Here is a 22,435-nt window from a genome sequence, read left to right as displayed (position 1 = left end):
AGTGGCTGAGGTCCACTTCCATGAGTCTGGTGCACATTCCTGCCAGACAGCCTCTAGTTGGAACCCTAGCAAGCTCCCTCCCCTGTAGCTGGAAGACAAAAAAGCAAAACAAGTATACCACACCAGATCCAACAGAGACCAAAAGCTGGCTGTCAGGAGGGACTGGCCACATACTTGACTATTCATTTTTATGGAATTTAGTATCCCAAAAAAAGGCTCTGCTTGTCACCTATGCTAGGAATGAAACACACACAGGGAATATATTCTAAATAATTGGAAAATCATACTTTGCTCAATTTCCAGTGCTAACTCTGCCAACCCTCCAATTTGTTTTCCTTATAGAAATCACATTAACACTAAATTTCTAGGATTCTGACTCTTCCACTTAAGACAGTGTGTGTTACCATCGGATCCAGCCTGTTCCTCACCTGCTGACCCTGCTAAGGCTGTCACTGGAACATGAGGGTGCCAATGGCATAACTACAGCAAAACAGCAGTCAACTCACAGCTGGATAAATTGCTGGGATTTGATAGAAAACTGTCCAAGGTGGAGGACTCCCCCCAAGGGTGTGTCTTGTCCTCAGCCCCTCCCTGTCTCTCCTCTGTGAGCTATAAACCCTCTACCTTCATCTCGCCAGGCCCAGTAACAGTGGACAGTGACCAGGGATAAAAATCCTTTCCTCTTTTGGTTTTTCTCAGAACTCTGGCACAGGGAGAGAAGCCCGAGAATCAGTGAAGTAAAGTTGTCAACAAGGTTTTGAAAGATGCTATAGATATGAAATAATAATAAAAAAAAATCTAGAGGCTGGAGAGAGAGCACCAGATAGTCTTCCAGAAGATCTCAGGTTCAATTCCCAACACTCATATTGCCATTCACCATCAGCTATAACTCCAGCTCCAGGGATACTGCTGCCCTCTTCTGTCCTCTGCGGACACCAGGCATACACATGAGACCAAACACCATGGAGACCAAACACCCATACACATGAATGAATGAATGACTAAATTTTAGATAAGAAAAGAAAAAAGAAGTAATCCAAAATCATTAAGAATAGTATCACTGGGCTGGAGAGATGGCTCAGTGGTTAAGAGCACTGACTGCTCTTCCAGAGATCCTGAGTTCAATTTCCAGCAACCACATGGTGGCTCACAACCATCTGTAATGGGATCTGATGCCCTCTTTGACATGTCTGAAGGTTGGACAGTGTACTCATATACATTAAATAAATAAATTTATTTAAAAAAAAAAAAAGAACAGTATCACTGTAGCTAGCACACGAAAGTGAGGCAGACTGTTACATCTCACACTTGGCACAAATGGCCAAGGTGCCTATATAACATGTCAAAGCGGACCTGGCCACCAGGTTCTCCCATCATCCTCTAGTCCCTACCTGTTACAGAGAATGGCTGGCATCCCCAACCCCTACCCTAAACTTCTCCAGCCCAGAGGCTGGGCTGCCTTTCCCTATGTAATCCAGCCAGTTTGGCTACCTGGCCATTTCACCATCCTTGACTCTCCTGGCTCTTCCCTCACCTGCTTCTCACTTGGCCTGGCTGGGAGTTATGTTTACTCTGGACTCTCCCAGATGTGCCAGCCTCTGGCTCCACTCTCCCTGTTATCTACAATAACCCTCCTCCTCCCCCACACCTTGGCGCCAGCATGTCCCTCCTTTTGATTATTTTCATTCACTGATAGCTTTACTGTTAGTATCTATTACTTCTAAATTTCTGTTTAAGACAAACTTTCAGATTTATGTGTATGAGAGTGTTGTACAACTTGCATTGCCTAGTGCTTACAGAAGTCAAAAGGGCTGATTACCTGGAGTTGGAGTTTACAGATGCTTGTGGGTACTGGAAACAACCTGGGTCTTCTGCAAGATTAGTGAGTGCTCGTAATTACTGAGCCACCTATCCAGCCATATATATATATATATATATATATATATATATATATATATATATATATATATATTTCTGTATCTTTTAAACAATGTAATGCAGTATGTGTAGGAACATATTTTTAGCCTGTTTCATTCCCCCTCCAGAAAGTATCAATTAAGGGTCCCAGGCATTTTTACGTGGGCACCAGGCACATCCTTGTTCTTGACTAATGAAGATAGGTATGCTTTAGGGTGGCTGCCTTCATCTCACCTTCGAGAGAAGAGATCCAGCTGGACCTAGCGATGCATATTCAAGGCCAAGAACGCAGCCCTTTCCTCAGAATGCGCTTTCTTCCGCCCGGTACCACCTGTCATGACTTACAAAGAACCACTTACCTTTGTCTTCTTTTCTGACATTACAGGCAGCTTACCTTGCATTTCTAGCTATGTGTTACTGCAAAGGTAAACCTAGTTTAGTGTCTGGGATAGGGAAATCAGCAGTCAGTGACCAGTATAGCCGAACATCCTGAGGCCATTAGACCATTTCCAATAGTCATCGACATTTTAAGAGACTGCCTCCGTTTTCTGGGATTTGTTTTCACACTGGTTAACTCTCAGTGTAAGTGAGAGATCTACCAAAGATGGTTCTTTCTACTTTACCTTTTGAATCTTCTTTGATTCCACAATTAAAGACTTGAAAACACTCTCAGGAGATAATCAAGAAAAAAACATTATTATCAAGAATAGCTTTTATTAATACCGCCATTAGAAAATGTCAGACTTTTAACGATACTCCAGAATATGATGAGGAACAGGGATAACTTGGCAGCGTATAGTGCACAGATTTGGCTCGTTAAACCCATCAAGAGATGACGTTTGCTGTAAGCGGTTTGTGAGACAGGAGTGCTGGGATTCTGAATGTTGTGCACATCACAATACTCAGATGCCCTGGGTTGTCTCTCGAGAGAAGTATCAACCAGTGATTCCAACTGTACAAGAGATTCACACCTGGAAACCTTGTGGTTATGGGTAACATATTTATACCTACCTTAGTGAGCTCCAGAGAAACAACATGTTATGTATAATTAAAATGGAGAAATAATAGTTTCTCTGGGCATGAATGTATATTTGAAATTCCAAAATAAGTAACAGTCCTAAGGGAAGATTGTCCTCTATTTCAAAATAAAATAATGCTGAAAAGTCCTTACAATGAATTTTACAGTTGCTTTCATTTTTATTGTTAAGTACAGCGATGAAAACCAAGTCACATGGGCTTGAGGCTTTTCTTCCCAGTTTGGGGAGCCACTGAGACAGGGGGGCCCAGGAAGGCATGCTCTTACATGTCCTGCTCGCTCCCAATTCCAAGCATGCTCTTCCCTCTGCTTCTTCCTGGTACCTACCCGTCTCACTTTGAGGTTTTAAAATCAAGAGACAGTCTAGTAAGGTCTCAAAATGACCCATCACAAAAAACAAAAACAAAAACAAAAAAAACCCCAAAACACTAAGGCATTAGGCTGTGGAAGCATCAGATCTTTGGCAAGGATTGTCCTCCGTTCCCGCCTGCTCTCCAGCTGTCCGGGGCTTCGTTACAGATCTGTTTTTTCCTCATAACGACACCAGCATGCAGCCCGCTGGCTGTCCAGGTATGGCTTGCAGCCTAAATGGATGACGCTGTCAAAGAGCAGCTCCACCGTTGTCTCACAAGCTGCAGAGTACAGATGTGTTGTCACCGCTGGGCAGGTGTCAGGCATCACTCAGTCCCCAGCTCAGTCCCCTCCTCTATCACCTGCTAAGCACATGGCCACACATGGCAGCAGGCACACAAACATGTAGTGGGTCAAAGTCAGCCCAGCCCTCACACCAGCAGCGTAACCTGCAGATTCCATTTTAGTTTCTTTTCCATGGGATGTGCACGTGCGTGCGTGTGCGTGTGCGTGTGCGTGTGCGTGTGTGTGTGTGGGCGCGCGCACGCGTGTGCAGTGTGCATACTTGGTTTTGAATGCTCAGATAATTTTTGTAGAGAAATCTTTATGAAACACAAATCGGATCGTCAGTGTTAGTTTCCTTTTAGCTGAAAGATTTAACCACAATAAAGATGTCTGACAACCATGGTGCTTACATGACAGGAAGAAATCTGTTACTGCAGAGTGAGGCTGTACCCTCAGTCTTCATTAACGCTGGGGGCTCGAGACATGGCTCAGTGAACAAAGGTACCTGCTGCCAAGCACAATGCCCTGAATTCAATCCCATGGTGAAGGAGAGCCCCCGCCCCCCCCAACACACACACACAAAAGCTACGTCCTCTGACTTCTGCACTGTGGTATGCAAGCATACACAAATGTAATAGAAAAATTAAAAACAAAAAAATTTCGGAGACCTCAAGGCATCACTATGACCGGTGGCCTCTAAGAACTGGTCACATGTTACAAAAGACACTCATACTAAATGGAACCCAGTCTCTTTCTTTGACCAGTTCTAAAACTGGGCTTCGAGATGGGGGATGGATACTCATGGGAATCAGAGGTAATTACTCCTGGTAGGTTTTTAAAAAACTAAAACTATAAAAAGGTTATCAACTTACTTCTATTCTAAGGAACTACCTTCATAGAGCTGAACTAAAAATAGCTTCCAGCAGCCAAAATACTTTTTGTCAAATATTCACATTAAGGAAGAATCATCCCTTTTAAAGTTCTCCAAAAGCCTGCCATTACTGTACACAGTCATCTCTGGAGAACATCACCTGCCTATACTTCTGTGTCCTTTTTAGGTAAGAAAACAAGAAATCCATCCACCTGCACCTCAGTTGGCTACTGTAGCCAAAAGCGCGCTAGTGGGTGTAAGCAGTGAATCCAGGCTCATGTGAGGCAGAGAGCTCCTTCCTGGACTTCCTGGGACTTTAGAGCCAGAGCTACAGCATGAGGCTGACTAGCTAGAGCAGTCAACAGACAGCGCACAGGCTTCAGAGTGAGAGAGTCAACTTGAGACACGTTCCTGTCCTCACTTTTCTTCCCTGAAAGATACTGGAATGAATCCCATCTTTTGTGAGCACCAAAAGAAAACTACATTATTTAGCATATTTTAAGGAAAATGCATAAAAAATGTTAGCTTTCTTTTCTGGCTTTCTCTTTGCCACTTATCTTCTGACTTTAGTGTATATTCTTTGCCTCACAGAAGGAGAGTCTTATAAATACTTGTTGAACAGTGACTTACATTTCCACAGAGACTTCAGTTCGCCTTATGACAAGGTTGACCGGCAGCTGGGACTCCAGTGACTTAGCTTTCATGAGTCACCACCTGCTCTAGGGTAGGACTTTCAATAGAACTGGTGCTTTACACCATCACCCATGTCTCTATGAGATGCACCTATAAATTTACTGGCTCACCAAGCTGGCCCTGGATGGAATCAGTTCTGTTGCCGTTGCTCTTGTCACATGCCATAACCGGATAGTGAGTCCCTATTGCTGGGGTTATAGGACATGATGAAATCAGGCTGACAGCAATCTAGAAGCTTCTTCCCCATCCGCGGACATTTGTAGTGCCAGAAGATGATAGCTTGCTGGGGAACTATGTGGTACACTTGTTATGGGCACAGCCAACTACTTTCTGATCAGACTTAATGCCTGTCACATACGAGGGAACTAATGCATGGTATTTAAGACAAGGCAAAGTCCTGGGGAAACTGCAGGCTGTACTCAGGAGAGGACTGCTACTGTTTTGTTACATTGACAATTAAATGTTCATTCTTGTTTTGCCCACATATTTTTGCTGCTGTCTGCTTCAGTCACGGAGAAAAGCTTATTTTTACAGTGAGTACTGCTTACTGGTGAGTCTCAAATACTGAGGGTAAGTCTCTACTGTAATGGCAGAGAGATGCATTGCTCAGAAAATAACTGAGTGTGTGTACATATACATGCAAACACACTCACATTCACCTCTCCAAGGCTCAGGAGATATATAAATAAATAAATAAATAAATAAATAAATAAATAAGAGAAAGAACAGAAAGAATGTGAAAGGGTGAAGTCCTCTGGACCTGACCTGACTGTCGTCATGGAGAGAGGCCACTGTGGTGACCCACAGAATGCCTTGGTATTAAAGTCATGACCATAAATAATCAAAACAATATAGTGTTAGCCAGGTCTGAGGTAACAGGAGAGAGGCTGTTATTATTCCCTCCCTCAGGCTCCAGCACCTTTCCCACATATATCCCAGCTCTTCTTGCCCCTAAGGATATACATGTACACAGGTGGGTGGGAGGTTGGGGCTTGGTCCAGAGAGTGGCAGGATTAGGAGGTGTGGCCTTCTTGGAGGAAGTCTGTCACTGTGGGGTGGGCTTTGAGACCCTCCTCCTAGCTGCCTGGTAGTCAGTCTTCTCCTGTTTACCTTCAGAACAACATGTAGAAGAACTCGTCTCCTTTTCCAGCACCATGTCTGCCTGGACACTACCATGCTTCCTGCTATGATGACAATGGACTGAATTCTCTGAACCTGTTAATAGCCAGCCCCTATTAAATGTTGTCTGTTTTAAGAGTTTCCTTGGTCATGGTGTCTCTTCACAGCACTGGAAACCCTAACTAAGGCAGGGCTCTAATGAAGCAAGTTTCCCAAGTCCTCATCCCCCATGCTAGAGTGCAAGTTGAGGTGATGTAGCTGTTTCTGAGTCACTTGAGCTCCTGTAGGTTCCGTCAATGAACTCACTGGTTTAGAAGCTGGACTTTGATGTGATTGTTTCTTTGGTCTGTTATTGGTGCTCTATCTAATATAAACATCGTTCTTTACACATCCCCAGGAAAAGCCAAGCAACATGCAGCCTCCTGATCTGGGGTTACAGGCACATGAGCCATCAATCTAAGAGCTGTACTACACACTAAAATTCACTGTGCTATGACTGTCTGTCTATATGAATGCTATATGAATGTCTCTGTTCCTCTAAGAATTATCTGTTGAAGTCCTAACCTCCGAAGTAAAGAAATTAGGGTAAGAGGGACTCAGGGAAGTGACTGGGTCATCGGGGTAGTACCCTCATGAATGGGATAAGTCACATTAAAAACGGTTAACTGTCAGACATAGCTCAGCAGCCAGGCTTGTCTAACACTCAAGACACTCAGTGTAATCCCCATTACTGCAACAGAGCGGAAGTGCAGACAAACTACACGGAATCCCAGAGAGCCGCCTAGTCCTTTCCCCCATGTCTCACGACACAACTCGAAGGTGTGCTCTATAAACAAAGCAGAGAAACTTGCCGGATGCCGACTGCTCGTGCCTTCGTCGTGTAATCCCTAGCCTCCTGAATTACTTGTTGTCTATGACCGACCTAAGTCTATTGCACCTTATCACAGTCCCAAGTGGACTACGACAACCTGCTCCAAGGCTTCCGCATTTAGTTTCTGAGTGATGAGATCTACAAATCTAAGGGAGATGAACTCTTCCCTTCTCTGCCTCAGATATTCCTTCTGAACACTTTGCTTTTGTGGCTGTGTGTAATTTTAGATTACAAAAATGATCAGCTAGCTCCTGACTGCAGGCAAAGGGAGCAGCTGTAGCGTGCCAGCCAATGCCTATGAGAAGGCTCGACTGGCACGCTTCTCTTCTGATCGTGTGTTCGCTGCACTATGAGAACCTCTCCGAGCCCGGCCAGCAGGCCACCCTTACCCTGGACGTTCTGAGCTAGTCCGAGTGTCTTCTGCACATCTCTGCAGATCTTGGAGAGGCAGTATTGGAACTCCTCGTCACAGTCGTTCTTGCTTTTCCCGCACGTCTCATAGCACCTGTCGTGCTGGTTGCAGCACTTGGTCAGGGAAGGGATGCCAATGTTCAGCTGTGAGATGCATTGGATAGATTGTTGTCAGTAAGATGCAAAGCTCCTGGCATAAGTGATGCATTCAAATGGACTCCATAGAAGTAAATGACAACTGCTATAGACAATCCCCAAACCCAAGTCTGCCTATAAATGTTTCCTATATTGGAATCTCCCCATTCTCCTTAGCCATTCTCAGCCATGTAACTGTGTCAGCCACACTCACTCCTCTAGTCTGCAGTTAGTTAACTGTCAGTAACTTTCACAACTTATAACTATCCGAAACACAATGCTCAACTGACTGACTTTCTTTTTTGCTTTATTTATTCATTTGGGGGACTTGCCGGGGGGCACAGGAGGGCAGCCAGAGGAGTGTCTTCTTCTATTGCTGTCTGCCTCACTACCCTGAGATAAAGTTTCTCACTGAGCTACTGAAGACCACTGTTTTGACTACACTGATTATCCAGAGAGCTTTGAGGCTCTGCCTGTCTCCATCCCCCCCCACACTAGGGTCACAGACACATGCAGCCATGCCTGGCATGCATATGGACATGGGGACTCAAGGGCTCATGCCTACACAAAAGCACCTTACCACTGAGCCATCCCTTCAGCCCCCAAAGCATAGCTTTACAAATAACAAGCCTAAGAACATTAAAAGAAATCTCAAGGGCTTTTATGATCTTCAGATTTTCAAAGTATTTTGTGATCCTTCCTCCAAATAAATGTACTTTCTGTGAAATTCAAACGGTGGTTTGTTTGTTTTTAACTGTAGGTATTTTTTTTTTTCATTTTCAAGAGATAGCATTACTTTGAATCTGTAACTTAGCTTTAGTTATTTTAATTAACTGACACAACACTGGCAGGCAGGAATTGTTTTTATAACCTCCCTCCACCAGTGACTCCTGGCTTGTCTAGTCCACCCAAGAATCTGCTGCAATCCCTAGGCTGTGCCTCACCTGGCCTTGTTTTACACAGAAAACAAGCCTCGTCCACGTCTCCCCTCCCTAACCAGTATTACTTTGCACTTTAAAATTCAAGGTATGTGTGTGATAATTAGAAACTATCATTTATGTCATACTTATACAAAATAAAAATTAAATCATTATTTTAAACCCATTTGATATTGTTTAGTTGTTAAATGTGTTTTATCAGAAAACAATAATAAATGCAATTGTTCTATAAACAAAGTTATTAGAGCCTGAGGAAACACTTATGTCTCGGATTACTAAAAATATTAGACTAACAGTCACAAAGCTTATCAAAGAAAAAAAAAAAAACTACTTACATGAACACCAAACAATGGAGACCCACATCCATTTGGTGGTGATGGTTTATATCCATAGCGTGGAACAGGCTTTGATCCTATATAAAATACAAATGATGTCACATTTAGTTTAAAATATGAAAGAAGTAGAATACATATTTGTAAAGGCACACAATGTGCTTGACTAGCCGTGAAGATGTCTAGGACTTATTTTGACCAAACATGAAGAATGATGTATTTACTCTGATGAGTTCTGGAGTGCTTGATCATTGGATTACTTTTAGTTTGTGAAGAACATAAACATATGCAAATGTGCAGGACATACACAGATGTGAAGCTTTCATGAAGGTCATTACTATAAGCATACACTGTCAAAGCTTATGATGGACCACAGAAGACTTCAAAGGTGTGCACAATACTGCATCACACAAACCAAAGATCAACACTGCCTTCCTGCACATCCAATGCTTGAGTTTCAGAGGTGAAAACCTGCTAGGCTGCTAAGTGATGTATGTTTCCATTCCACAAAAAGCTCAATACCCATCAACTAAACGGTGTTTAGCTAAAGCCTAATCTAAGAAAGACAAGGCCATGCAATGGCAATCTAATACTTTTAGTACACTGCAGGGCACGATAGGACCATAGATAGATTCGGCCTCCACTCCCTGCAGCCAACTCTTTCATGAATGCAGGGATGAAGAATAGACTAATAAAGTCTATTCATAGGGCACCTAGATCATGGCATTCATGAGAGTAACCCAGGCAGGAAAACATTCACGGTTAAGCAAGGCTTTTCCTGGTGATACTTCTGACTGGGATGGTTTCTAACACACCATGCCATTAATCTGCCTACTTCATTTACTATTTGGTTCTCCATACTGAAATATAAACTGAGGCAGGCCTCTCTCTGTTGTACATGCTCCGTGCCTAGCATAGCTTCTACATGTAGTTACATTTTTAATGAATGCTGTTGACAGATAGTCAGATCCATGGGCACTGGGCAGACGAAGGTTAATCCCTATGACGTCTGTGACATTTGTTATAAGTAAACACTATCGATGTTTACTCTTCAGTCTTTTGAGTTTCCTGGGCCTTCATTTACTGGCCTACAAACACTGACCGCTTCTAGCTTGTTACATTGCTGTAAAATATGGCAGTCAGGGGCCCTCAAGATGGCTTAGCTGGTAAAGTATCTGTTACCAAGCTTAACTACCTAAGTTCAACCCCACCCCCAACCCATATGATAAAGAGAACCGGTTCCCACAAGTTGTCCTCTTGATTTCCACACACACACTGTGGGATGCATACACCCATACACATACACCATACACACACATCATACACACATGAATAAATAAACTGTAAAACTTAATCATTATATATGATGATTGAAGTGATAGAACATTCATTTTAACACAGCTCATGGAAGCTGTACCTCAGGCCTAAACTATCAAATGGCAGCAAAAAAAAAAAAAAAAAGTACTTCCTAAAACTTTTAAAACATCTACTCCTAGCTGGGCGTGGTGGTGCAGGCCTTTAATCTCAGCACTCAGGAGCCAGATGCAGGCTGAGTTCAAGGCCAGCCCCATCTACATAGTGCATTCCAGGACAGTCAGGACTATATACAAAGACCCAGTCTCAAAAAAAAAAAAAATCAAAATCAAAATATAAGTATAAATATAAATAAATATACCTACTTGTAGAATTTCAGCATTTCTGTTATTAAGTTTTTAGACCTGTTACAGGGTTGTTGAATTCTATTTCGTTGGATTCACTTCATCATCTGCCATTGTTTAATAAGCTTTACATCTCCAGCTATCTGCCCAGTATGACCTGGAGTCACAAATTTGAGCCATACATAGATAATAATCTGAACTGGGGCAAGCAGCATCTTACTGAGATGGGTTCCCACTAGCAGCAGTCATGATGTTAATCTAGCCCTTTGGGAGACCACTCAGCCAGCTGTGACTCTGCTCCCATGGGACTATCATGAGAAATGACACATTTTTATCTATGGTTTAAAGCTCTGCATAAGAAGGCAGATGCCTTAGTTTATTATTTATCTATCTATCTATCTATTTACTTACTTACTTACGGTGCTGGGGTCTATCTATCTATTTATTTATTTACTTACTTACTTACAGTGCTGGGGTCTGACTGAACTCAGGGCCTTGCAAATGTGAGGCCAGAACTCTAGGACTAGGCTACACCTCCAGCCCAGGCTATTTCCTGTTGCTAATATCACAAGGGCCAAGGTAATTTTTTTAAAGGCGGTTTATTTTGGCTCATACTTCAGATCCAAAGTCCAGGAGTTACATCTAACTATGACTTTCTCGCTGGCTTCATCCTCTCAAAGATCAAAGCATCACGTGAGTAGAGACCAGAGTGAGAGAAAGCAGCCAAACAGGCTTTACTGCATACTCAGTCACAAGATAACCCTATTGATCCATGAAGTAGACACAGATCAGACATGATCAATTCATGAGGGCAGAGTCCTCTGCATCTCTCAGTACTGCATCTTTCAACGGAGGGACAAGCCATACTCAAGCCATAGCAGAAGCAAGGCTGAACTGGCAAAGCATTCCTGGGAAACACACTCCAGTTCCTTATGCATTCGTATAAAGCTTTCTCTTGAGCAGGTTTTAACAGTGAGTGATTTCAAACGCTCACAAACCTCTGGTGCAGTGGTTCTCAATCTTTGGGTCTCAACTCCTTTGGGGTTGACTGGCTTTTTCACAGGGGTCACACATCAGATATTCTCCATATCAGATATTTATATTATGATTCATAACAGTGGCAAAATTACAAAAACATTATGGTTGGGGTCATTACAACATGAACTGTATTAAAGGATCACAGCATTACGAAGGTCAAGAACCACAGCTCTAGAGATATACATAAACCAATGAGCCAGACTATTAATACTCTTTTTAAGAAGCACTACAAATACACTATATAGTGTGTTCAAATCCAGAAAGAGGGTATGTACTATATATGTAGTTTTTCAGGTTAACAACTGTTTTCAATTCAGAAGCACATCACCTAAAAACCCATCAGGAAGCTGATGGAAAACAGGCTTGTTATTTTAAAATGACAGCTTGTCCTATGTTTCTGCTTGATCGGAGACAGGTTCATTCCCCTTCCCACCTACAAGTCTGCAGATTTCTGTTACCATTCACGTCCAGACGTTATCACCCTCAGACAGCTGATGCAAAGCAAGGAGGTGTGTGCACTTCTAATATCTGCTTATCTGTCAGTTTTTTCCTTTTAAAACTAGGAATGTATTTCCTTTCCTGTTCATACAGTTCTTCCATCTTTCCTTCCCTTTATAAACTAATCTGATCTAAACTGTCTTCATTTCCAAGCTGTATAAAAGCTCCCTGACCCTTGATGACTGTAGTGACAAAACATAGGGATGCTAGCATCCACCAACACGCACAGACACTTTCTTCATACTGAGATACTGTTAAGCAAGAGAATGACCAGAAGCAAATGAAGTTAGAAAAGGATACCAAGTAACTATGCCCACTATGGAGAAGCAGAGGACTGGGGTCAGAAACTCCATGGGTAAAAGGAGAGAGGCCATGTCAGACATGCAAGTGCTTCCTGCAGAGGGAGGGTGGCAATGCTGAGTAAAATCCGTAAGTAACTGGGCTGTCCAATCTGGCATCAGTGGGAGAGGATGTGCAGTTCTGCAGTGAGTTGAGGTGCCAGGCTGCATTGGTACCCAGGAGTAACCTCACCCTTCTTAAAGATGAAGGGGAGGGAGGGGACACGTGATGGGGGTACTGGGAGGAGGAGGGACTGTGATTGGAATGTAAAACGAATAAATAAATTAATTAATGGGGAAAAATATCCATGCCTACTTTTTATGAAACATTGGAAAGAATGCTGAAATAAATGCTGGGAACTGACTCCCTAATATCCGCCCTGACAGGGGCATGCCCTTGTAAGGTTGTCAGTTCCGGGTTTCTTTAGACCAACTGATGTCTCTCCAACAGCCTCCAAGGTCACTCCATCTAGGAGCATCTTCCCTTCTGTATCTGACACAAGGTTGGTTGTTTTTCTAATGTTTATGAGCCAAATCAGCATAACTCTAGGAGAACAGGTTTGTCTTCCTTCCCTAGATGAGGCCTAGCACACAATGAATGCCCTAAGAAATCACTAGATATGAGGAAAATTAGAAATACTCTGCCAAAATTAAGATGTTCTCTTTCTATAGAATGAGCAAATAAATCCACCACAAACAGAAGTAACTACTTTGCTGAAACAGCTCAGGGGTTTAAAGTTCTAAATTCACCTTTATACTGAAATATCTGAAACCTGAGTTTGAGCCTCAGATCCCGCAGTGAAAGAAAAGAACAACTTCTCAAAAGCTGTTCCCTGACCAACCACACTTTCATATCATGGCATGCTCATGTGTACTTTCTCCCTCTTCCTCTCTCTGCCTCCATGAAAATAAGATTAAATACATGGACACACACTCAACAAATAAGATTAAACTCAAAACATAATTATTTAGAACAAATCATATATAAAGCTGCAGTGGTGGTGCACGCCTTTAATCCCAGCACTTGGGAGGCAGAGGCTGGTGGATTTCTGAGTTCGAGGCCAGCCTGGTCTATAGAGTGAGTTCCAGGACAGCCAGGGCTACACAGAGAAACCCTGTCTTGAAAAAAACCAAAAAAAGTTAAAGTTTTAATGTTCAGCGTCTCTTAACATTACATATAACAATATTTTAAATAATGTTAATATTTTGCTTCTCTTGCAGAGGACTCAGATTTGGTCCCTATAGAGAGGCTCACAAAAGTCTGTTACCCCAGCTCCAAGGCTGCTGCCCTTTCCTGCTCCCTTAGTGCACGATGAACGTATCTAACATCCATATGTGCAGGCAAAACTCTCACACATATAAAAAATAAATACCTAGCTGATCCAGGTGCCAAATTATGTACTAATGTTATTTAAAATATTATTTAAAATATTGTTATATTCAGTATCAAGAGACACTGAACATTAAAACTTTAAACATTTCCACTAGTAACCAGCTTTTACAAGGCAATCAGAAGCTCATTTGGAAGAAACACAGGCGTCAAACTACAGTATCATGATGTACTGTGGCCACAGTACATAAGACAACGGTACCACTGACGAAAGTGGCCGGCTTCTTAGTGTTTTCTCCTCCCCCTATGCAGTCAAAACCTAAGTATTTGCAAAAATTGAGACAAGGATTATCATTCTCTTCCCCCTCCCTCTCAACCTTAGTTTTTCCAAATGTGATATAAACACTTTGAAACAGATTCAGTCATTTCACCTGGAAGAAAACGCAGCAGGTGAGAATCTCAGAGGGTGGCGCCGGTGTCACACATACATACCACTGTGTATGTGGGGCATAAACTAGTGGTGATCCCAGCTGGTGTCACCAACTCAACACTTGAGACTTAACCCGTTCATCTCCATGTGGCTCCGAGAATAACTTTTCCTAAAACCAGTGGTTCTCAGCCTTCCTAATGTGACACTTTAAGACAGTTCCTCATATTGTGGCGACTTCAACCATAAAATTATTTTTGTTGCTACTTCATAACTAATTTTGCTACTGTTGTAAACCATAATGTAAATACCTGATATGCAGGACATCTGATATGTGACCCCCTATGGGGTTGAGAACCACTGCTCTAGGTCATTCATTTCCTGTTTTCCTCAGATGTCCCAACATCTTCATTCTTAGGATTTCTAGAAGCTGATGGCTTCTTTCCCTTTCCTCTTCACTGAAAAATAGCCAACCAAAACCCACCCACCTAACACCGATGCCCACATCCTACCTCCACCCTACACCCAGGGGTGTGCTGTCTGCTCTTGGCCAGCCTCTCCCTTTGCACACTTAGAAATGACACTTCTCAGGAATGAAAGGACATGACTTCAGTATCCCCTCCTATCACCTCCTCCACCATCTCTGCCTGAGTCACAAATAATGACAATTCTTTAGGTTCTTCATTTATGTTACACCTCAAATACAAACCCTCTCTCATCACCCCAACTCCTGCCAACTCAAGACAAAATTAGCACCACCTTTTGTCTGGACTCTTAAGATTTATTGATTTTATTTATATGAGTACACTGTAGCTGTCTGCAGACCCACCAGAAGAGGGCATCCCATTACAGATAGGATTACAGTTCCCATTACAGATGGTTGTGAGCCACCATGTGGTTGCTGGGAATTGAACTCAGGACTTCAGGAAGAACAGACAGTGCTCTTAACCACTGAGCCATCTCTCTAGCCCCCATTTTGGCTTCCCTACCTCCACTATCCTTTAATTCTCAAAACAGCTCACAGATGCTCCTGCTAACACATATATCACTAGAGGAATGAACAACTTCTTCAAAATTCTGAAAATGCTTTAGAATCTGCTTCTATTTTTTAATAGAAATAGAAAACGTTTCTGACATAATTTCCTTTGATGTCAGGGAGGAAAAAAAGTGAAGGGCTGGGAAGCTGGTCCAGGCAGGTAATGGTGATTGTTATGCCACGTTAACCTGAGTTCAAATCCCTAGCACCCAAGTAAATAGCTGGGCAGACGAGTGTGTGCGTATAACCCCAGTGTTGGGGCGGGGGGCAAGAGAGATGGGCAGACCCCAGCTCACTGACCAGCCGTATCCGTGAGTTTCAGCTGTTCAGCCTTACCCAGGAGATTGGTGGCAATAAAAGCCAGTGAAGGGAAGAGTAAAGCAACCTTCCCATCAGAACAGTGTCTTGAGATGTTCTCAGCGTTAACAATTCTACAGCTGGGATTCAAGCTGTTTATAAAGACTGCACCTTTCAAGTCATCCTTGTCTCTGTAAATAATAGCTGCATCTTTCCACTGCCACAGGCAGAAACCCTCCTCAGTCACACTGACTGGCTTCCTGTGAGCCGGTGCCCTTGGGAACTGTGTCCTCACTGTTCCCTCCTGGAACATTCTTTCCCTGATTATCACAGAGCGCTCCTACTTTCCAATCCCGAGACTTTCTTCTTCTTCTGTCCTGAAACAGCCTATGTGAAAGGCAAATGGCTCCCAGTCCTTCCCAGTACCACTGTGGTCGTCTTTCATTTCTCGTTCTCGAGGCAGTGGTCACAGCAGACCTACAGACAGTACACAGCCCTTCAGACTCACTGGCTGCTTCTCCAACCAAAACACAAGCTCCGGGGACAGCAATCTCATCTGCCCGAATCCTCCACCTGCTAACAGCTGACATGTGCTCAAGACTAAAGTCTGCATAATGGTCAGAAATTAAGTTAGAATTTATGCCTTAACAAAGTTATCATTTACTCCTTGTTACCCACGACAGCCTGCTAATACAGTTTACAAGAACAAAATACTGAACAGGAAGAAAATATTCTTCTTGGTGCGTACTGGTGGAAGTTCTTAGGCATAAGTTTTGGAGGCAAAGTGGGATCTCTAGAATCGATTCGATGACATGGTCTTTATATTATCATAAAGGTGAAGAATATCTGGACACTCACAAGCTGCAGGTGGCATCACAGTTTTACAGGAAAAAGAATTTTTTTTTTTTTTAAATCAAGTCTACCAACTCTGCAATCAGGGCTTCTCACTAAAGTCATGGATTTCCCTATGATTTTCAGCTGGTAGCCTTGGCTAATCTCATAAGAAACTCGATTGTTACAAGTTCTATCCTAACATTTTGAATTGCCAAACAGAAGCCTCATCCCACCCACCCCCTCAAACACAAAAACAACAACAACAACAACAAAAAAAAAGCTCAAACACTCAAATTGCCACCTTAAGCGCTGATTTTATTACCATCTACGCTGCCAGGAAGCAAGTTCTCATAGTCAAACAGAATGCTTAAAAACAGTGAAAGGGGTGAGCAGAAAAACTCTAATACAGTGATAGCCAAGGAAAGCTACAAGGTGGATAAGGTGGCTTGTGTCTGTCATCCAAGCACCCGGACGGCCAGCCTCAGCTATATACCAAGTTCGATACCAGTGTGGACTACCTGAGTCCCTGTCGCAAAAATCAAAGCAAAACAAAACTGCAAGTCTTAATAGACTGTTTCCTAGAAGTTAGGGGAACCCTTTCAATGCGGTATACCGCCCTCAAAAACCAAGTACACCAGAAATCGATACAAAAGCCTCAATTTATTTTACCCAGCTTTGCAGATAAACAAAACAGCATTTACTATTAACTGACGGCTTTTAAATTGTCGTTCGGCTTTATATATTTAACTGAATCAATTATATGATGTGTGTGTGTGAGTGCGTGTGTGCGTGTGTCCACATGCGCTAAAATCAGTCTGTTCCACTTCCCTACCAGCTTTCGTACATCACTAAGTTCTTAGGCAACTTTGTGCAATGTCGGGGAAAGAGGGCGAGAAACTCAGACGCAAAGGAGAGCAGAGTGCAGAGCGCGCACTCAGGTGACCTCTCACATTTGTTCCCAGCTTGCTCAATCCCAAGGACAGCACGCTCCAAGCGCTGCTCATTCTTTCCACACCCGAGGACGCAGTCAATGTATCCTGGCACCTGTTCCCCCATCCCCCTGTCCCGCACTTGTCCCCCACCCCGCTTCCCTGTACCTGTCCCCGCCCCCTGCTCCCCACAAGTATCCCTCCACCTACCGGCTCCACACTTGTCGTTCCATCCCCCTGCCCCACACTTGTCCCTCCATCCCCCTTCCCTGTACCTGTCTCCGCCCCCTGCTCCGCAAGTGTCCCTCCTTTCTTCCTGCACCTTACCTGTCCCCCATACCCCTGCTCCGCAAGTGCCCCGTATCAACCTGCCCCACATTTATCCCTCCATTTATCTACTTGCTCCACACTTGCCGCTCTATCCCCCTGCCCCGCAGCAGTCCCTTCATTTCCTTGCTCCGTACCCGTCCCCCTATCCACTTATCCCGCACGGATTCTCCCATTCCCCCGCCCGACACAGTCCCTCCGCCATCCCCCTCCCACCCGGCGCCCCGGCGGCTCACCGTCGCTGCACTTGTACTGGCAGAGCCCGTCCTCCCCGCCCAGCAGGTCCAGCGCGGCGTTGAGGTACGTGTCTATCTTGTGGATGCCGTTGCGGATGGTCTTGAGGGTGGCCCTCCAGTCGGTGGTCTGGTCCTGCTCCTGGCCCCGCACGGTGACCAGAAGGAGCAGGAGCAGGAGCGCAGGGCCCCGGGCGGCCGCGGGCCGCAGAGCCACCATCTGCAGGGCCGGGGCGGCCGGGCTGGGCAGCGGCGCGCGCTCCGGCTCAGGCCCCGGCCTCCTCCGCGCTCGCGAGCTCGCGCCCGGTCACTGAGCTGCGCCAAACGGTGGGCCTGCCCGGGCACGCGCGCCGCTCCCGGCGGCCGCGGCCTGCACAGTGCGCATGCGCCGGAGCCTGGGCGCCTGGAGAGTGCCGTGGCGACCTCCTCGCCCACGTGGTCTCCCAAGCGCTCCCGTAGCTTTGCGTCCTGCCTCTGTGGAGTCGTAAAAACGCCCTTGTCCGTGCCCTCGACATAGTCATTGCTTTGTTTTAACACTATAGTGAGTTTGGTTTGGTTTGTTTGGTTTTGGTTTGGTTTGGTTTGGTTTTTCAAAACTGGGTCTCTGTGTAGCCCTGACTGTCCTCACTATGGAACTCTGTAGACCAGGCTGGCCTCGAACTCAAGAGATCTGCCTGCTGGGATTAAAAGCGTGCTCCACTTACCTCCTGGCTTCTAGTGAGGTTTGTTTGCTTGCTTGTTTTTCAAAGCTCTCCTTTTTACCGAGGCACCATAATTTAGAATGACTCCAGTAGCACAACCTCACAGCTCAGCAGTCCCAGCCTTTTCTGGGCATGGCCTGGGGTCCAGCGCAGGGAATTGTTTGAACACACGACTGCCCGCTTGGCCTTGCACCCTACCAAGCCTGGATTTGCCTCCTGGGTCCTTGTGGAAACCTTATGATCAGCTGCAATCCTAGCAGCGCAGTGTCTGAGGGTCATTGAGGATGGAATTCTCCTCAATCAAACAGAGCACTTCCCTCGTAGCTTCTAATTTTAAGGAAGGGCAAATTCACAGTTATCCCTCCTTAAAATTCTAAAATACTGTAGAAAAAACGCTAATCACCGATTAGTCAGAGGAGAGGGAGGCAGGAGTATGTCTTCCAAAACGGGACAAATGCAATAAGGTTACCTGGGACCAGCCCTCAGTTGATTTTGATGAGACACGGTCTTGGCCTGTGGCCCAGGCTGCCCTCCAACTTGCCTTGAACACACCATCCTCCCAAGTGCTAGCATCTTGGCTCCAAGCCCCTCTCTTTTCTATTTCTTTACACATTTACATCTTGGTGAACTAATTTACCTTAACAATAACCTGTGCTCTGAGGACTCAGTTTGCCAGCTCGCTCTGTCTTTGGGGATCACATTCTCAAATGCCAGGTTCTGGTAGCACCTTTCTTGTTTATTGCACACTGCACAAGAACATGGCTGCGTAAACCTGATTCAGTTCCTCCCTTCTCCTTATTGTCTGCCATTCATGGCCATACCAGTCACCTCATATTTAAGATGAAATCTCACCATTGCCATAGACCACCCCTCCCTGGTACTATGTCATTGGTTTTGTCCCCAGACACTGTATTTTCCCTCCTTTGCCTATCTAGAACCAGGGCCACTCTCTTCCTCTCCCAAGGTAGCTTCTATCTTCTTCAGTTTCCCTTGGAGTAGTCTGGGGATCTCCAGTCTTCCATATCTCATGTCAGCCATCCACCCTCCCCTGTAGCTCTTCCTCCCTGCCTCCCGTTTGGACTTCATGCAATTCTTCAGCGGCTTCAACTCTTGGGCTCTAGGCCACACCCAGCTTGTCCTTTTCTCTGATGCTCCCTGAGTACCAGGGACGCTGAGCTGCTCTCCATCCTGTGTGTGTGGCTGGCTCCTCAAGCTACGAGGCCTTTGGCAAGCTGCTTGGGAAGCTCTTCCATGCCTTTGTTTTTTTTCCTGCTGCAGTGAGAAGTACTCTGACAAAAGCAACATTAAGAACCAATGAGCAAGCTCAGTGTTTGCTATGTGAGCCTAATAATCTCTTTATACGTGGGACCCACAGTGGAAGGAGAGAAGAGAGTTCCCCAACCTCAAACCTCTACATGCACATACAAACACAAAATAATAATAATAACAACAACAACTAAGTGGTGGGAGAAGTAAGGAGAGGAAGAGGAGAGGGAAGGGAGGGGAGAGACCAGAGAGAGGGGAACATGGAAACGGATGTGTGCGTGTCTCTAGCAGTCAAAGTAGTTGGTATATCTAGGTTGGGTATTGGGTTACACCTCTAATTGTATGGGCATCTTGTTATTGAGTATTACCAACCATATAAAGCCTTTGATTAATGTTTAAGCATTAGAGTCTCATTTTCCTACATTAGAGTCTCATTTTCTGGGCCCACGTGGATGGCGGGATGGTCTAGGCAATGCCCAGCCTTGCAGAGACAGCGTAGAAGATTGACAGAGCCATCTCCCACGCTGGCGTCTCGTGGGTGGCAGGGCTGGTGTCTCTGACCACCTGAGCAGACAGCTTGAGCTGAGCAGACAGTCCGAGCTGAGCAGTGGCAGTACGGCCATTAAGAACAAGCAAGATTGGGAGCCGCCATTTTTAAATAATTACACAACACCTATGGAAAAAGGCTTGCTTGTTTGTTTTTCTAGCTCAATTCCAGGATCCACTTGATCACAGTAAGAAGTTAAAATGACAGGAGCTTCATGCAGCAGGTCGCATCACAATTGGAATGCAGAGAGTAACAAGTGCATCACTTTCCAAACTTTGTACTATAGTCTAGAGCCCCTTGCCTAGGGAATAGTCCCGCCCCCTATTGAGATAGGTCTTCTCATATCAATTCATGTATGCAAGATAATTCTGCACAGACATGACCAGAGGCTCATCTCCTAAATTATTCTGGATTCTGGCAAGTTGGCAATTAACAATAATTATGACATTCCATAAATCAGATTAAGTTCCCCTCTGAGGACGTCCCCTGGTGCCTTAGGCTGATCTCCAAAGAGCTTCCTTACTATTGGTTGTGCAAAGCACAGCTTCATATTTTATTTTCCACCTAGCCCCATATGAGGTAGGAATCTTGATTATGACAGACTATTCACAACTATTCCCAGTTATATATGACCCAAGGGTGCCAGACATGGTCATCTAGGATTGACATGGAACAGTGACTCAGAGTTTACTGTCTCGTGCCAATGAAGACTAAAGATAGGGACAGTAGCCCGGTGATGGTGGTACATGTTTTTAATCTTTTTACTTGGGTGGCAGAGGCAGAGGCAGAGGCAGGAGGATCTCTGAGTTTGAGGCTAGCCAGGTCTACAGAGTGAATTTCAGGAAAGATTGGGCTACAGAGAGAAACGTTGTCTTGAAAAACAAACTAATACCAACAACAACAAAAAAAAGGTATGAACAGTTGTGGGCTATGCTTTCTTAAGAATTACAGGGAAAAAAGGAATGGAGGAAAGTAGACGCCCAGAGTGGGAGGGGCTCTAAAAGAGGAAAAGCCAGTGAAGTTCCTTGTCTAGAGGTTTTATAAGGCTATGATGGGGACTAGACAAAGGCTGCCGCTGCTGTGAGGTGTATTAGTTATCTGAGCTCTGATGCACCCCGACAATGGAGGGGACACATGCTCGATGTGTGTCCATCCTTCTGTCCCACCAGAGACAATCGTATATCATGTGCTGCCCACCCAGGAGGGGGTGGTAGAAGCTCTGCTTTCTACATCTCTGACTCTAGCTTCGGTAGTAGCATTGATAGTAACAGTCTGCAGGCTGTTAGTCAAGTTGCTGTAGAGGCTAGTAATTATTTTAGCTCTCCTTGTTCTCTTAACTCACCAATAAGCAGCTGCATTATCCTTAGTTAACTCTTTGACTTTAGGATGGCCTGGGGTCTCTTTCCTGTGGTAGGTGAGGGCTTTCCTGCCATCTTTACTTTCAACTTGGTTTGTTATAAAAGCAAGACTATACTAAGAGCTCCTGTTCAGTTTTGTCTCTGTTGCTGTGATAAAGATCATGATCAGAGGCAACTTGAGGATGGGAAGGTTTATGTCCTCTTACAGTTCCAGGGGAGTAAGGGCAAGAAGTCAGGGCGTGAACCTGGATGTGGGAACTGAAGCAGAGACCATGGAGGAACATTGCTTACTGGCTTGCTCCTCTGACTTTTTTCCTCCTGACTTGCTCGGATCACCTGCCTAAGAGTGGCACTGCCCCCAGTTGCACAGCTCTCCCACATCAGTCATTGATCAAGAAAATGCCCCACCGACTTGTCTATAGACCAATCCGATGGAGGCACTGAGTCTGTATTTGTACTAAGCTGACCATATAGGATTCTGTTGTCTGTGATTTGGAGTCCTGAGAGACACCTCTGACCTGCTAAAACCCTGGAGTCAGAACATCCTGTTCCCACTGTACATGGTCTTTTTCTGCGTGGAGCCACCTTGGAAAGCTGAGTCACTGCCCTCGAGAACTTCAGCCCAGTCCATTCTGGGGGTTTTGTTTGTTTATGTGGGT

The 22,435-nt window shown here is 44.7% G+C and overlaps 2 protein-coding genes across 3 annotated transcripts in view; both read right to left on the bottom strand.

Annotated features, from left to right (window-relative positions):
- The window catches only part of Casp6 (caspase 6), a 169,043-nt gene that overhangs the window by 15,103 nt on the left and 131,505 nt on the right, over positions 1–22,435 (bottom strand). The window lies entirely within an intron of this gene.
- Positions 3,091–18,236, bottom strand: Pla2g12a (phospholipase A2 group XIIA). Its single transcript, XM_034499405.2, has 4 exons — positions 17,908–18,236; positions 8,963–9,039; positions 7,533–7,698; positions 3,091–3,585 (listed from the first exon to the last, which is right to left on the bottom strand). Exons 1-4 carry the CDS (start codon positions 18,122–18,124, stop codon positions 3,467–3,469), a joined length of 579 nt encoding a protein of 192 aa, XP_034355296.1. The 5' UTR covers positions 18,125–18,236; the 3' UTR covers positions 3,091–3,466.

This window comes from Arvicanthis niloticus, chromosome 4 (genome assembly GCF_011762505.2).
Source record: "Arvicanthis niloticus isolate mArvNil1 chromosome 4, mArvNil1.pat.X, whole genome shotgun sequence".
Classification (NCBI taxonomy): Eukaryota; Metazoa; Chordata; class Mammalia; order Rodentia; family Muridae; genus Arvicanthis; species Arvicanthis niloticus.
The sequence above is the reverse complement of the archived record's forward strand: the minus strand, read 5'-3'. Positions and strand labels throughout refer to the sequence as shown.

What these genes read in the sequence shown, in the direction of transcription:
- Pla2g12a (XM_034499405.2), bottom strand. Translation starts at nt 18,124, where the DNA reads ATGGTGGCTCTGCGGCCCGCGGCCGCCCGGGGCCCTGCGCTCCTGCTC. An exon ending in CTCCATTGTTTGGTGTTCAT is followed by an intron (nt 7,699 to 8,962) that starts GTAAGTAGTTTT and finishes TGCATCTCACAG; the next exon opens with CTGAACATTGGCATCCCTTC. An exon ending in ACTAGCTCAGAACGTCCAGG is followed by an intron (nt 3,586 to 7,532) that starts GTAAGGGTGGCC and finishes TGTACTCTGCAG; the next exon opens with CTTGTGAGACAACGGTGGAG.